The 16,580-nt window shown below is 32.9% G+C and overlaps 4 protein-coding genes across 8 annotated transcripts; 2 read left to right on the top strand and 2 right to left on the bottom strand.

The window, feature by feature from the left end:
- The first annotated feature begins 375 nt into the window (after positions 1–375).
- Positions 376–4,706, top strand: LOC107925259 (putative nuclear RNA export factor SDE5). Of its 5 annotated transcripts, XM_041102726.1 has the most exons (13): positions 396–532; positions 638–659; positions 1,235–2,054; positions 2,162–2,187; positions 2,390–2,467; positions 2,665–2,708; positions 2,821–3,059; positions 3,188–3,270; positions 3,395–3,451; positions 3,570–3,637; positions 3,722–3,828; positions 4,204–4,274; positions 4,380–4,706. In XM_041102726.1, the coding sequence occupies exons 3-13, from the start codon at positions 1,244–1,246 to the stop codon at positions 4,506–4,508; spliced, it is 1,713 nt and encodes a 570-aa protein (XP_040958660.1). In that variant the 5' UTR covers positions 396–532; positions 638–659; positions 1,235–1,243; the 3' UTR covers positions 4,509–4,706. The 5 variants fall into 5 exon arrangements, with proteins under 5 accessions (XP_040958661.1, XP_040958662.1, XP_016711393.2 ...); XM_041102727.1 differs by lacking the exon at positions 638–659 and having other exon boundaries at positions 376–532; positions 1,365–2,054; XM_041102728.1 differs by lacking the exon at positions 638–659 and having other exon boundaries at positions 380–532.
- A 1,569-nt stretch (positions 4,707–6,275) lies between these two features.
- On the top strand, positions 6,276–9,526 carry LOC107944715 (monothiol glutaredoxin-S17). The gene is made up of 3 exons (XM_041102731.1): positions 6,276–6,705; positions 6,822–6,896; positions 8,007–9,526. Exons 1-3 carry the CDS (start codon positions 6,520–6,522, stop codon positions 9,213–9,215), a joined length of 1,470 nt encoding a protein of 489 aa, XP_040958665.1. The 5' UTR covers positions 6,276–6,519; the 3' UTR covers positions 9,216–9,526.
- A 527-nt stretch (positions 9,527–10,053) lies between these two features.
- Positions 10,054–12,547, bottom strand: LOC107944713 (pentatricopeptide repeat-containing protein At4g21705, mitochondrial). Its single transcript, XM_041102732.1, has 2 exons — positions 12,244–12,547; positions 10,054–11,524 (listed from the first exon to the last, which is right to left on the bottom strand). Exons 1-2 carry the CDS (start codon positions 12,493–12,495, stop codon positions 10,286–10,288), a joined length of 1,491 nt encoding a protein of 496 aa, XP_040958666.1. The 5' UTR covers positions 12,496–12,547; the 3' UTR covers positions 10,054–10,285.
- A 900-nt stretch (positions 12,548–13,447) lies between these two features.
- On the bottom strand, positions 13,448–15,343 carry LOC107924947 (heat stress transcription factor B-1-like). Its single transcript, NM_001327245.1, is given in 2 exon segments — positions 13,448–13,831; positions 15,062–15,343. Coding segments are annotated over 2 exon segments (666 nt in total).
- Positions 15,344–16,580: the final 1,237 nt, after the last annotated feature.

Raw genomic sequence — 16,580 nt, forward strand, 5'->3', positions numbered from 1 at the left:
AGAAAAAATTGATTTGACCATTGATTTGATCTAGAATCAATCGATCTAACTCCTTCAAAGACTAATGCTTTGATTTAATTTGCCTAACAAGTTAATTTGATCCCATTATGAAAAAAATGATATTGTATTTTGAGAACTTAAAAAGATAATAATATCATATTTCATTAATGAAAAATTTACCTAATTAATCCACATTTTACATCTTAAAATTTATAATTCTTCTTGTATAATTAAAAGTCATATACTTATATATTATTATATTTTTCCTCAAGGAAAATTCTTAGGTATTTTCATGGACTTCCCAAGGAAAATGAAGGTTAAGAACAAATCCTTTTCTCGAAAATGAGAAAATAATATAAAAAATAAACTAAATAAATAAAAAGAGGAAAAATATCCTCTAAGACTAGAAGACCCACACACAGCTAAAACGAAGGGAAAAAAAATCAAATTTCTAAGCAATTTCAACAATTTCAGTCAGCCAGATTTTCTGCGTAATAAAAATAAAGAATTTACTCCGACATCCTCCATCAATGTAATGTACCCCGACTTTTTCAATTTTTAAATATTTTAGTTTTTTTATAAATAAATAAATAATTCACTAAACTCTGCAAGAATTTCAACTTCGCCTCCTCCAAAGCCTTCCACTGAAAAACCCTTTGGTAAGTGCTTTAAAACTCTCTATTTTCTTTGAATTAAAAATTATAACTTTTTTCCCCTTTGGAAGTTGATTCTTTGCAGCCAAACTTGGTAATATTTGATCTTTTTTTGTGTGTGTGTGTGTGTGTGTGTGTTAGATCGTTTTCGATTATAGTTATGGTTATTAATATTTGGTTGCTGAATCTTAAAATCATTATATTTTGTTTTCAAGTTTGTTGTTTTTGAAGCTTTAGAAAATAAAGCTCTCTCCTTTATATCCCAAAGGTGGATTGTACTAAGTATATATATATAAATAACATGGCAGAACCAAGAGTTGTGTGGTAGCTTATGATGATACTTCTTTGATCAAATTTGATTTTTTTTTTTTTGGCTGATGACTAGCTTTAGCTATAGATCTGTTGTATCTTAATCATCTTTTTTTTTTTTTAATTTTTGTTGGCTACGATTTTGCTAAATAATGTGACCAATGTGATTCATCCTTTGAAAAAAACTTTAAATGTTGATAATTGATATAAACATTATACATTGAATCATTTCTTATTTTTACCCTCATGGTTTTTTTTGGGGGGTTTTGAAGCTTGATGAAATGGAGGTGTCTGGTTTAAATGGATTGAGATATGATGAGGAGAGTGCATTGAACAGTTTGCTTGATGCATTCGGATCTGTATTTTCACTTAATGATATTGCTTCTGCTTACTGTGAGGCAGACCGGAATGTGGATATAGCCGGTGAAATTCTGTTTAGAATGCAGGGGAATACCTCTGTAGAACGAAAAAATGGTGAAACTTTGGAATCATCCCGAGCTAATAATTCCCGGAATTGTTCTAGAGTGAATGGGGATTTTACAGCCCCTAAGCAAATATGGCGACTGGTTTCAGCTTCTAGTAATGCAACTAATAGCGAGCTGAAAAAGGATGAACCTTTGGAATCATCTAGTAGTGATAGTTCTCAGAATTCTTGTCAAGCAAATGGGGATTCAAGAACTGTAAAGCAAAAATGGAGACTGGTTTCAGCTTCTAGTAATACGACTAATAGCGAGCTGAAAAAGGATAAACCTTTGGAATCATCTAGTAGTGATGGTTCTCAGAATTCTTGTCAAGCAAACGGGGATTCAAGAACTGTAAAGCAAAAATGGAGACCGGTTTCAGGAGGCATGGTTTCGAGCATGCTTGGAAAGGGGTATATGAAGTCCGCCCCTTCGACTAATGGTTCCAATCCACGAACCAAACCTTTAAAGGTAGACTCAAAGGAGTGGCCGGCATCTGTACTTTGGGGAGAAGGACATAAATCCAGTCCTCCAAAAGAGGACCGTTTGCACAAAGATATGGAAGATTTTCTTTTCAAAATGCTTGGAGCAGGATTTCAACTTGAGAGGAATGTGATCAAAGAAGTTCTTGGTAATCCTACTGTTAATCATTGCCTATATACATAAGCACGTCTGCAGACATACATGATCTTGCATGACCACTAATCTAGTTTTATTTATTTATCGGTTTATATGCAGATAGCTGTGGATATGACATGCAAAAGGTATAGATACTATCCTCATTTCAGAGGATCAAATGTGCTGTTCTGCAGATTTTTCGATGCAAAGTATCATGTACTAAAAGGGAAATGAAGTTTCTATTGCCTTGGTTTACTGTTCGTTGATCTTTTTCATTGCTATTCTACTTCATAAGACGCTTTCGAAGGTTATTCTAACAGTTCTTTTCCCTCTCTATTGATTTATAAGAGTATGGAGAGGCTCCTTGACCGGTCAGCTACGAGTTTGGATGAAGGAAATAAAATTCTCGGTGAGTCCAGTAAAAAGGTTAGTCTAATAATCAAGTTCGTAAAACCCCGTGACATGTATCATTGTACATGGCATTGTGCAATGTCTGTAATTTAAGCTCTATGTATTAAGCTTGCCTTCCAGAAATGTTTTTATGTTCTCTATTTGCATTAAACTCAATTATGTAATCTTCAGGGTCGGTTATCCTTTTTTCTTACGAATTCCCATTTTTACAGACTAATGATAAGCATCCAATATCAGAGGAACCTTCACACAAAAAGTAAGTTTTATTATTTCTTGTTAGAGTTCATATTAGTTATTTCACATGAAAAGTAAGTTTTATTCTTTACAGTTCCTAATGGACTATCCCAAAATGTTTTACTTGCTAGCAGAAACATAGGTTTGAACACCAATGGTGGAACAAGACAAATGAAGGATAGATACGATCTCCAAAAGGAGATTTGGACGGCTTTGTTTAGTGCTCCCGAGAGATTAGATGAATTGCCTACGAGAAGAGTGAGGCCAGCAAGAAGGTCTATTGCATTAGGAGAACCCGTGGAAGGACCCCTAATTGACTTCGATTCTGAGTCCAAGGTTGATAGAGTTCACTTGCAAGAAGATAAAAAAGACGGTACGCGACATTGTACATTTCACTTGGAAGTTTATGTAACTCAGTATTGAGTAATATGAGTAATATGCTCGAGTTCCTTTAATTTATATGCAAATTTTAATTCATCTTATTCGATGCTTTACATGCAGATGAAGATGAAGAATATGGTTTCCAGGCTCTTCGAAGAGCTGTGACGGAATATAGGGGCACAATGAAGGAATATTATAAAGCTGTAAGTCTTGTGGTTTTAAAATCGCAGTCAATTTTCGCATGTTGACACTATTATCAAATGTCCGATGTAATTTATACGTCGATAACCTTTGTATTCTAATTAACTGCGATGCATTCCTTGTCAGGCTATTGATGCTTTCGCTAAAGGGGATAAAGATCTAGCAAACAGACTTGTAGAACAGGTAAAATATTCGTCTAAAATGTAAAGTAAAATATATGCATAATCTGTCGCCTGGGATGAATGCAGTGTCAAGTGTCATGAGTCGATTACCTGAATTATGGATGAATTCGGTGTGGCAGGGACAATTTTTCCGTGAAAAGGCTTGCCAAGCAGATGAAGAATCAAATCAAAAGATTTTCGAAACTTGGTTAGCTTCTTGTTCTTCAACATGTTTATGGACCCGTTTTTTATACTCTCTCTCTCATATCCTTTTCTTGATTGGATTTGTCAGGGGCACAGATGCGGAAGACGAAATGTCACTCGACTTGCATGAACATGGCGCAAAGGAAGCAATTCGTCTTTTGAAATGCCATCTATCTTCACTAGCAGGCATCCCATGTAAGTCAAACCATTTCTTCCAGAATATGATTTTTACCCTTGAACTATGCTGTGTTTTATAGGTGAATGTATCTAAGAGGTCCTTTGGACCTGATCAAATTAGTCCTTCTACTATTAAATGGATCAATTTAGTCCCTATTCTATTAAAAAGAATCAAATAAGGCTAAATTAGAATTGAGTTAACATTTACTGTTTATAAAATGTCTTGAAAATTATTTTTTTCAATTATACAGGAAATGGTAACTCTGTTATAATTTGGACTTATTTGATTTTTTTAGTATTATGGGGACTAGTTTGATCCAGTTCTTATAATACAAGGATCTTCCAGGTACTTTAACCCTGTTTTTTCACTCATGGTTCTTGTTTTTCAACCAGCATTCAAGTACCTAAAACTCATTCTAGAAACAAACGAAGAAGACTCATCAAAAGGCCGTCGTAGACAATCGGTAAAGTTTTTCAAACTAATCTCACTGCCTCGACCGTCCATTCAAACAGACTAGGAAAAAAGCCAATATTTTAGGTACCGATTTGGTTGGTTTTAAATGTTGCAGGTTAAGAGGCTGTTGGAGAAAGAATCAATAACATGGAGTGAAGGAGAAACTTGTGGAGTAATAAGGATTCGGTTAGATAAAATAAACCCTAAAAGCTTGAGCTTTGGCAAAAAAATGCCATCTCTTTGAACATTAAAAGGCTAATGATGATTAGCCAAAAGCTATTGTTTGATGAAAACCTGAGCCGAGAGACTGAAACTTCGCTGTGTTGTTTGATTCTTTTTGGAAAACTGTATTTTTTTTCTCTAAATTATATTTTGTTATTGCAAAGCAACTGTAATGAAAATTGAAATTAATTGGAATCTTGATTTTTTGGTGGTGGTGAAATGGTTTTTTTTGTTGATTTTTTTTTAAAATACAAGAATAGGGCAAAGCTCAAACAACAGACACGACTAACACGATTTATAGTTCAAACTACACCTGAGTCAATGAGCACGTTAACTATTAGGCCATCATATGGGTTCTTTTTTGCATTTTATTTCAACATTAGATAGCAGTTTGATTTAATGATTTGCAAACAACGTTCATGCTCAAATTATGATTTTGGTCCATCTATTATATTGAATTGTGATATTGATTGGTCTTTTTATTATGATAAAATTTTAGGTTTAATTGTACTTTAATTTATTATAATTTGGGTTCTTATTTTTAGTGTTATTAGTTTGTCAAAATTAATAAAAGTATCGTGAAAGTTTCTATACTATGAGTCAAATTATATTTTATTTCATCTACTAAAAAAATGAGTAAATTAATTTCTATGCATTAAATCAAATAGTAAATTAATCTTTTAGTTAAATTTTCAACTATTTTTACCACTAAAAATTAGCGTAATTGATGGAATAATCGAACAATTGCACATGACTCACTATGTGTATCTCATGTCAATGTACAATGACTAGTTTTTAATAGTGGAAATAGATGAAATTTTAATTGAAGAATCAATCTGCTTTTTGATATAACGTATAAGGACTAATTTGCTCATTTTTTTAGTAAAGAGAACAAAATATAATCTAACTTATAGTATAAATGCTTTCATGATACTTTCATCTTCAAAATTAAATAGATAATTACGGTAACATAGTTAATTATTTCAGTTAAAATGTTACTGTGAATTTTTATTGAACTAATTGGTAATTCTCATACCAATACGGATTAAATTTTCAAAAAAAAAATTATGCTAAATTAAATTGCATAAGTTAAAAGGGATAATCTAATTTTTGGCTTCTAAAATTGGTTACTAAATTCATTTTGGCACTTGTACACTTATTTTATTCACTTTGGTACCTGAATTTGCCAATTAGATTCATTTTGGTCCTTGAACTTAAAAAATATATTTTGAGATTGTATTACGTCATCACATACAATGTTCTAGTAATCAGACAAGTGGTTAAATTGATCATATTATTGGTTCCCAATTCAATCAGTTTAATTAGTTCAACTGCTAAACTAACACTAATTCATAATTAATTAAAATTTATAAAAAAAATTAAAATATATATCATTAAATTGATTCGACTATTGGTTTTTGTGTTAATTTTCAAAATTTACCAATTTCAAGCAATTTTTGTTTCAATTGGTTTAATAATTTTGTTTGAATTATTATATCAGTCAAATTTTTTGTCTAATTAATTTGACTGACCAATGTAATCATGTTCCAAGAACACTAACTACACTGATAAATCTTAAAAAAATTTAAATTTAAAAACCAAAATCAATCTAGGTTTCAAATTTAGTAGAAAAGCTTTATCCCTTCCCTTTAAAAGATGCAGATATTCGACTCACTGTTCTTTCTAGTAGGGCCTAGAATAAATGAGTTAAAAGTTAATCGAACGGCCAAAAACAAGCCAACGGCGTTTGATCAATATAATCATAAATAAAATAGCGTGGAAACAAAGCAGGAAATCCATGACCTCTTAAAAACCTAAAAACAGAATCATGTTCCACTTCTAGGTTTTTTGGAACTGGTTTTCGAGTGGTTTGTGAGATAAAAACAAAAAAAAAAACAAAAACAAACACACACACATCGAAAAGCATTAAAAAAAGGTTGGAATTGTTACTCTATAAGCGCCGTCTACAAATCTCTTCTCTATTTCACTTCGAAGCGGAGAAGAAAATAGCTCAAATATCGAAAACCGTAATAATGGGAGGAGGTGGTGCTGGTGGTTCAGTGAAAGATGTGCAGTCCAAGGGTGAGCTCGATGGGTTACGGCAGAGTGGCGCAACGCTTATCCTTCACTTCTGGGCTTCGTGGTGTGAGGCTTCAAAACAGATGGACCAAGTGTTTTCTCACCTCTCCACCGATTTCCCCAACTCTCACTTCCTTAGGGTTCTTATTCGAAACTTTGAAAATTTCCCATTTTTTTTCCTTTTTTTTCTTCTTTTGGGGGTAAAAAAATTGTTATTTGAATGATGGGTATTGATTTTTTTATTTTTTATTTGCAGGTAGAAGCTGAAGAACAGCCTGAGATATCTGAGGAATACTCGGTTTCTGCTGTGCCTTTTTTTGTCTTCTTCAAGGTAAAGTCTTTTGATGGGTATTTTTTAAAAAATTGAATATGTTTTAATTTTATGAATTAGAGTTGGCTAATTCCTGTTCTTTTTAGGAGTGTACATCCCTAGTGATTTTCGAATTGGTACGCATGTTCTGAAACAGAACAGGGAACACTAGCAATATAATTCAGTAAAACTAGTTTTTGTGTTTATATAACCCAAAAATTATATGTAAGTTCCAAAAGAAAACGTATCCAGTTTCTACTGAACGAACTGGAGAAGACTACCCCTAGTAAATTTACGTTCTAGTTTTTGTTCTTCGTATTGGACTGATCCGCATTCCAAGTAACCTAGGTATATAGAAGAAATAAGTAACCTTATACATTTTTGTGTGGTGTGGATTTGTAATGATTGAATATTATTGGTTTCTTTTATGGCTCTTCCAGACAGGTAATAGAGGGCAAAACACAAAGGTTGATTTCTTAGGGCCACTTGTTTATACTGGTCCGATCATGGACATACACGCATGCTAGCAGAAAATTCTATTTAATTCGTGAATATGTTCTAGGCCTGTACGTGGAGAAAGAGCGAAAATGTTTACGAAATATTGCTAATTGTTACTTATTTTCTCAATAACTTGGTTGTGCAATTTTCAATTAAGTGACCATTGAAAGAAAATATATGATTATTTTCGCACTTGAGTTGATTTAATTCATGAATTTATGTGTCTGCATGCTAGAACTGAAGTTGATTCAATTCATGAATGTACCCTGATTCAGTATGTGGATTAAAGATGAAAAGTATTGTGAAATATTGGTTTCATTCTTATTTTCTCGATAAATAGGATGCACAATTATCATTAGCTGCGCTTGTTCTTACACCGGGGAGTGAGGATTCCTAGGCTAAGAGTTTCCATGTGATACGGAGGGACTCCCTATAGGTAGATTGATCCTTTGAGGGATGTTGAATTCCTGGACCTATCCAATCGTGACCATTCTTTTTTCTTTTCAATATTGCACTTGATAATTTGCTCTAAGTTTTATATCTTGATGCTAGGTTTGATTAGTATTCCATTTTGCTATTTAAATATTCTCCAAAATGTGAGCTTATGATCGGCTTTTTCATTGTTTCTATTAGGATGGAAAGGTTGTCGATAAATTGGAGGGTGCAGATCCTTCCAGTCTGGCCAACAAAGTTGCCAAGGTTACTGGGTCAATTAACCCCGGAGAAGCTGCTGCTCCTGCTAGTCTTGGGATGGCTGCTGGCCCCACCGTCCTCGAGAGTGTCCAAGATTTGGCAAAGGCAAACGGTTCTTCCCAAATGGGAAATCAAGTGCAAACTGGTCTCGATGACAAAATTAAGAAACGATTGCAGCAATTGATTGACTCTCATCCTGTAATGCTATTCATGAAAGGAAACCCTGAAGAACCCAAGTGTGGTTTTAGCAGAAAAGTTGTTGATATTTTGAAGGATGAAAAGGTGAAATTCGGAACATTCGATATTATATCAGACAATGAAGTTCGGGAAGGTTTAAAGAAGTTCTCAAAGTGGCCAACTTTTCCTCAACTCTATTGCAAAGGTGAACTTCTTGGTGGATGTGATATAGCAATTGCCATGCATGAAAGTGGTGAACTTAAAGAAGTTTTCAGAGATCACGGAGTTGATATTATTGGGACTGAACAAGGAACCGGTGGCATCTTGGAACCGACCGGATTGACTGCAAACCTAAATTCTCGGCTTCAAAGCTTGATTAATTCAAGCCCGGTTATGCTGTTTATGAAGGGGAAGCCTGGTGAACCCAAGTGTGGTTTTAGCCACAAGGTAGTTGAAATCCTTAAACAAGAGAAAGTTGATTTTGAGAGTTTCGACATTCTCTCAGATGATGAAGTTCGTCAAGGACTGAAAGTTTATTCAAATTGGTCAAGTTACCCTCAGTTGTATATTAAAGGTGAACTTATCGGTGGATCAGACATTGCGTTAGAGATGCAGAAAAGTGGTGAACTCAAAAGGATTTTAACCGAGAGAGGTATCATGAAGGAAGAGACACTAGAAGACCATCTAAAAAGTTTGATTTCATCTTCACCGGTGATGCTCTTCATGAAGGGTACCCCCGATAATCCAAGATGTGGCTTCAGCTCTAAAGTTGTCAACGCCCTAAAAGAGGAAGGCATTGATTTTGGGTCATTCGATATTTTAACCAATGATGAGGTTCGACAGGGATTGAAAGTCTTCTCAAACTGGCCGACCTTTCCTCAGCTTTATTACAAAGGTGAGCTTATCGGAGGTTGTGATATCATACTGGAACTGCGAAACAATGGTGAACTGAAAGCGACACTGTCCGAGTAAAGGTGGGTTCAGTTTGTTTAAAATAAATGACTTTTGGGGCAAAACCTTGATTTCATTTCCAGATTTCTCAGTCATTGAGGTTGAATGTATGCCAATTAACAGTAATTAAAAACTAGTTTGTTTTTTTTCTTTTTTTTTCTGGTTTTTATTTGCTTTAAAGCTCTTTATCTACTTGTGTTTTTCAAGTTGATTAAAGTTAGTATTTACTGTATCTATATGCACAATTTGCATTTTTGAGGAGTGGGAAACCTTTGTCTATGCCTTGTATTTTGGCATAATTTTAGAAGATAAAAATGTTCAACTTCCATCAACATTATGGATTATATTTGTTTCTTAAATTAAGTTATTGGGTTAATATACTATTTAGTACATGAGCTTGGCTTTAGATTTTTTTCTGCCTTAGTTGATACATGAAATATTTTCCAATTGAACACTCAAGTTTAGCTTTAATATTTAACGTAGTACTTAGTTTTCTTTTTCTATGTACTTATTGTTTTTCATCATTTATGTCAAATATTTATTGGGTCACACAATGCTTGATTTGAATACCAAAACAAAAATTGAACTCAAATTAAAATACTAAATTAAAAATTAAAATTAAATTCAAGTATCAAATTGTATATAATTTTTTTCGAAAAACAGCATTAATTTATATAATGTGGGCCAATCAAATATTCATTGGTTCACATATAGATTTGGGTGTCAAATTAAATATTAAAACCATACCAAATTAAACATTAAAGTACTAATTCGTATATTAACCTTAAAACTTTTTCATGAAAGTTATTGAAAAAAACAGAAGCATATATCACCTGCAAATTATTACATTACATTAAACTAATCACAATTCAAAATTGATAACATTCACTAAAATTTACTATGAAACTAGCAATTAATAGACTTTTATGTAAATGAAATGCTCCTCAAGAACAGTGCTAAACAGAACTACAATACATAGCCATTAAGAAAATTCACATAAGTCGTAGTAGAGGCAAATCAGATAACCACAAAAAGAAGGGGTAAAATTCAAAGTCATTATGAATGAAAAATGAGGAACCAACCTATTGAATTTAGCTGGATTTCATGGCCAATATTGATTTTGTTTCTTCATCTTCATTTATTTTATCAGCTTTCATGAGGTCCAAAACCTTATCCACTCTTTCACCATGTCTTATATTTGCCTTCAACAAGGTATGATACATTTTTCTATCGACCGGAACTGTTCTCTTCAATGACTCCACGAATTCTTCCACTTCCCGAACACTGCCTTCATCGCCTAGCCAATCCAATATACTCGTGACCACCCTTAGGTTCGGTTTCCACCCCTTGTTCTCCGTGAATAACGATAGGGCCGCCTTCATGCACTTGAAAGCCTTTTTTGCTTGACCTTTATCTAAGTAACTTGCTGCCACAATGCCCCAACTATTAGGAATGGTTGTCTTACCTTTCTCCTTCAGGTTTTCGAGCATTGTTTCAGCCTTTTCATGTAGACCCTTTTTAACATAGCCAACAATGATGATATTCGGTATCCGAAAATCGTAATAGTTTCCGGATGATTCCCATTCTTTAAGTATTTTCTCAGCTTCTTCAAACTCATCAAGCTTCACTAGAGATTGAAGCATGATAATGAAATCCTTGTTTATATACCTTTTACAAGCTTCTTTCTCTAGACCCCATAATCTCAAGACCTCGGCTTTATTTCCCAAACTCGTATAGAGCGATATTAGATGATTGTAGCCCGTTCCATCTTTATTATCTAGCTTCTGTTCGGATTTTTTTAGTGCATCAATGGCTTTTTCAGTAAGGCCTGCTTTTATGTAGAAACTGGCAACAACAGCATACGTGTTCCAATCCATCTTGATATGAGGTTGATCCTCCATTTCTGTTAAAATTTCTTCAATTCCCTCAAGATCAGACCTCACACCTAGAGAATTGATGCAGATTCTGTAACTGAAGTTGTCCGGGGATACGTTGTTCTCTTTCATCTCCCTCAGTACATCAGGTACTTTCTCGTGCTGTCCAATATTTGTGTAAAGACACATGATATCATTGTAAGTAAGAGTTGACGAGGCAAAACCCAACTCCTTCATTTTCTGCAAATGAGAGAGCGACTTGTCTATCTGGCGCTGCCGCACATAACAATTCAGAAGAGCACCGTATGTCTTCTCAGTTTTATCTTGGTCCTTCAATTTATTAAAATAGCTTTCTGCAGAAAGAAATCCACGAACTTTACCGATGAGATCCAACTGCACCGCGTGCTCAGTAGGTGAAAAGGCACAAAGACCCTTTTTATTCATCCATTCAGAAACCTGCACCCATTAGACATCAGTTAGCCATAATCTAATGGTTCGATGTTTGAACATTCATATACCAACTAGAATCGCAATTCCTTAACCGGAAACTTTCATGCCAATGCTTATTCAATCACTATAAACTAAAAAAACCGGTATCAAACAATTTAAATTTCAAGATCCATGCCATAATCAGCTTTAATTAACAAGTCTATATTTGCAGGCCTAAGAACAGCTCACATTAGTCCATTCTCCACTTTAGGCAACAATGTGGAGCATCCATTCTTTTAAAATTGAAACTTTTTTCTCTCTTAGTTGCTATGTTCATAATTCCAGTCAAACACAGACTCACTTTTGCAGGTCAAAAGTTCCCATATTTTAACCAAAATTTACACCACAAAATAAGCCCTGCATTTTGCTCAATCATATCCATTACTCGAGCTTACAGATTTCCACATTATTTCAAACAAAAAATTTCCATATTAATTCAAATCATCTTATAATCACAGTCAAATGCATGCCGTTACAAGCAACTCTAAGAAATTAGTTGGCAGTGTTTAAAATTAAACATTCAAGTCAGCAAATCATTAAGTTTTCACAATGCTCTACTACTTAAGTCGATATTACCATGAAAACCCAAAAGGAAAAATGCTTCAAATACAAATTTCAAACAAATTAAAGCGAATTAGACAACCCCCCGCCCCCCCAAAAAAAAAGCAATAAAAAGACCCAAAAACCTGAAGAGCCTGAGTGAAGCGCTTTCGTTTACGAAGATCGTGAATGATGCGTTGAAGCTCAGCAACTCGAATGTTGTTCCCATGTTTGAGGCAGTCGTCAAGCTCCGCTTCAACGCTTTTGTCAGGGCTACCCAAAGGACTGATCCTGGAATATAAAGTGGCTTTATTGAACCTATTAGTATAATAAAATCTGCTGAAAAACCCATTTTGAGCTAGGGATTTTGAGCTCGACAACAGCTTCGTGGAGTTCATGCCTGTCTGCTGGGGATTTTTGGCTCTGAAATGAAATGAAATTCAAAACCTTCAAGTAGGGTTTTAGGAGATACAGGGGTTGATAAAAGATTGGGCCATTTTTTGGGCCTTTTTAAATAATGGGTTAATATAAGACTTCAGATTGGGCTTTTATAAATAGGCATGAAATATAACATATTCTAATTATTGCATCACATGAAAAAAAATTAATTAAAAAATATGTTTAGAATTTTAATAAAAATAAAAATATATATGATTTCTACGCATTAAACAAAAATATTGATATTTAAAGAAAATAAAGATTAATATACTATTTGGTACTTGAGTTTAGCTTCAATTTTTAATTTGGTATCTGAAATTTTTTGTTCCAATTTGGTACTTGACTTTGGCTTCAAGATTCACTTTAGTACCTAAATTTGTTTTCAAGGTTCAATTTAGTGCTTAGGTTTTTAAATTTGATACTTAAAATTTTCCTTATCTCATTTAAGTACCCAAATTTGACTTCCAGATTTAATTTGATATCTGAGTTTTATCTTTTTTTTTGTCTCAATTAAGTACTCATGCTTTTATTAGAGTACATATGTCAAATATTTATTGAATCGGTCAGTCTGGGGTACCAACTTAAACATTGAAGTCAAACTTGAGTACCAAATTGGAAAAAAATAACTTAAGTATCAAATTGAACATTACAGCCAAACTTAGGTACCAAATAGTATATTATCCCACGAACACCTCCGATCATTTTGGTAAATGGCCTGTGTTAAATCACAAAATGAAGTGATGAAAGCAAAGGTTAATCCATAAGTTCCATGACCACATATAAGCTACAATGAAACTCTTTTTTCTTTTCATTTTTTCATTTTCGTTCATTTTCTCAAGCACCAAACAAACCATAATAACCCTTTTGGCTACAATGGAAAACGAAAGAAAATAACAAAATCAACCTAGCTAACTAGCAGAGCCTAGTTTCTTTATGATCACTAGTTCCACTGTGTTGAGCAATGCAATCCAACAGCTTGATCTGCAGATCTTTGAATTGAGCTATTTGGGTCTGCAATTCCACCTTCTCTCTCCTTAAATTCTGGTTCTCCTCCATCAGTGTTTGACGATGAACATATGTACTTTCTTCATCAACAGCACTGCTGCCGCCATTCATGATCTGATGATGATGATGATGATATTGATGATCATCACTTGAAGAAGATGCCTTCAGGAAAGCAGGGAACACACTTGGCTCGCTTTTCTTGCGTGTTATCTCCATTAACATTTGCTTGTAACCTCTCTGAAACTTCTCGTGCTTGAATTCCCATCTTCTTGATGATGTCTTCTTAAACCCCTGCTTCAACATTAATCCATTATACACTCTGATTAACGCTATATTTTTCAACATGAAGGCTATATATATAAGTCGCTGTATCCTTTTGACTTCACTAAAAACCTCCGAAATTTTGACTAAGGCTACTTAGTATTAACGACACCATTATCCTTTCCGATTCTCGTTTTGAAAAAAAAAAAAAAACCTAAGTAATTAGCGGAATATCAGTATCCAAACTAGATTTAATCCGGTACATAGATCAAAGACTAAATTGATCATTTTGTTAAAAATTTTATCTACTTTTTTAGTTAAAAATTAGTCGTAAGGGACACAATGCATGCCATTAGCCCTGTCAGTTTTACGGATAGAAATAAATGAAATTTTTAATAGAGAACAATTTATTGTTTAATCTAGTACCGTGACTAATTTACTATTTTTTTAGTAGAAATGGCAAAAATTTATTTGGCATAATAGTCCTCATGGTATTTTCCCCATGAAATATCTAACTTTGAACTAAAGATTTAAAGGTAAACTATCAATTAATCACTTTTATTTTTTTCAAGTTACATTTTAATTATTTATGTTTAAAATATTACGTTTTAGTCACTTATGCTAACTTGTTGTAACATTTTATTCACCGAGCCGTTAATTCTCGCTAATGGTGTAACTTTAAGTTGACGTGATATGTTAAATCATAATTTCAAACAAAAAATTTAAGTTAAATTATACAATTAATCCCCATATTTTTTTCATTTTGAACAATTTAATTTTTTTCTTTTATATTTTTTAACCTTTTTTCTTTAGTTTCCATTAGCTTTTGCTTCTCCAGTTCTCCCTCTATTTTCTTCCCTTCTTCATCTCTTTTAACGTAAAAGAAAAAAAATAAATTACTCAAAACGAAAATGTATAGGGACCAATTGTATAATTTAACCTAAATTTTCTTCTGAAATAATGATTTGACGTGCCACGTCAGCTTACAGTTAAAATTAACGCTCCGTGTCTAAAATATTACAATATGATAACATAAGTGACTAAAACATAACATTTCAAACATAAGTGACTAAAATATAACCCGAGACAAACAAAAGTGACTATTTTGATAGTTAACCCAAGATTTAATCTTCTCCGTTGTAGTCTAGTTGGCTACGATACTCTGCTTTCACCCGAACGACCGGGTTCAAGTTCCGACGATAAAAACAATGAAATATGGATTGCAAAAGAAAACGGTACTATATATATAAACTCACTCACATATGTATTAAGTTGGCGAATGAAGCTGGAAAAATTATTATGCTTGAAATATCTAGGCAAAGTAAGATCAGAAAACTCCGCCGGCGACCAAACTACGAAACCCGTTCCTTCGTCGTTCCACGATACTATCTTCTTCCTCCTCCTGCTACACCCTTCCTCTCCACTTTCTTCTTCTTCACCTTCCTCTAACAAAGCATATGTCTTCGCCAAAAATGGTGCTGGCCCTTTCGCCTTTGGCGACGACAAGCTTGAATAATTGCTACTCATTTTGTTACTCATCATCACACCACTCTTCTCTCTTTATTTATACCCTTAAAGTTAAAAACCTTCTTTGCTTCTACAACTTTCTAATATATATTATATATATGTTTATATCACACACCTCTTGGAAACTACTAGTGCCGTGGAAAGTGGTTTGTTTCTTTGGTCTTTCTTTTACTTTCTTTAGAGATTTTCTTTTAGATTTTTCTTCTTTTGGGGGGTTTTGGGATTAGATAATGCAACTTTGTCATGGAGGATTATATATATATATTTTTTTTCTATAACGAACAGTTTATTTTAACTTATTAGACAAAAGGGAGAGGGTATACTAATATAAAGTATTGTTTGAGCAAGCACAAAAGATTGAAATTTCATGCATTTCAGGCACATGGGGCATTGTCTTTTTTTATTTTTTCGTCAATGAATACAAAAACAAAGACCAACCTCTGTTTGGTCAAATTAAATGAAGCTGTAGTTTGAGTTTGTGGAAAAAAGAAAATATTGTCGGAATTATTTGTCTTTTTATCTAGTTCAATATTAAATTTAATCCAATTATTTCGAGAGAAAAAATTGATGATGAGAAAAGTAAATTAAAAAAATGCTACTTTTCACAAATTTATAAAAAAAATTTTTCAGATTTTAAAATTTAAATTCAATTGTTAATATTATTAAATTTGTTGATGATACGTTTTGAAATAAATAAATAAAAACTCGCTTTCTAATAATGTAAGAAAAAAATACATTGCAATGGATATGAATTTAAAAAAATAACTTTAACCTTGTTAATAGACTAAAATTTTAAAAATAAAAATATAAAAATTAATTTTTAAATTTACAAAGAATACAATTAACTATGTGATATTTTATCCGAAAACAAAACAGCTAGTGAAAAAAAAAACTGTTGATTTGTTTGATTTTCATGAAATTTATGGTTTTTTCATTATAAATATGTATTAGTCAGGGGTAAAGTTAGAAAGTTTTTTTAAGGGAGGTCGAAATTAAATTGTATAGTAAAAATGTAATTTCACCATTTTAGTAGTCTATATATTTATAATTTTAAAAAATTAAATTAAAATTTTATCATTTTTAAGGAGACAAAGTATAATTTTACCTTTACTAATTTAAAATTTAAAAAATCTAAATGACCTAAATGAAAATTTTTTATTTTAAGAAGACCGCCCCTACGAGCCCCTAGTTACGCCCCTAGTATTAGTATACATGCAGAAACTAAGATTTAGAATCATAAAGTTTAAATCAT

This window comes from Gossypium hirsutum, chromosome D10, assembly GCF_007990345.1.
Source record: "Gossypium hirsutum isolate 1008001.06 chromosome D10, Gossypium_hirsutum_v2.1, whole genome shotgun sequence".
Classification (NCBI taxonomy): Eukaryota; Viridiplantae; Streptophyta; class Magnoliopsida; order Malvales; family Malvaceae; genus Gossypium; species Gossypium hirsutum.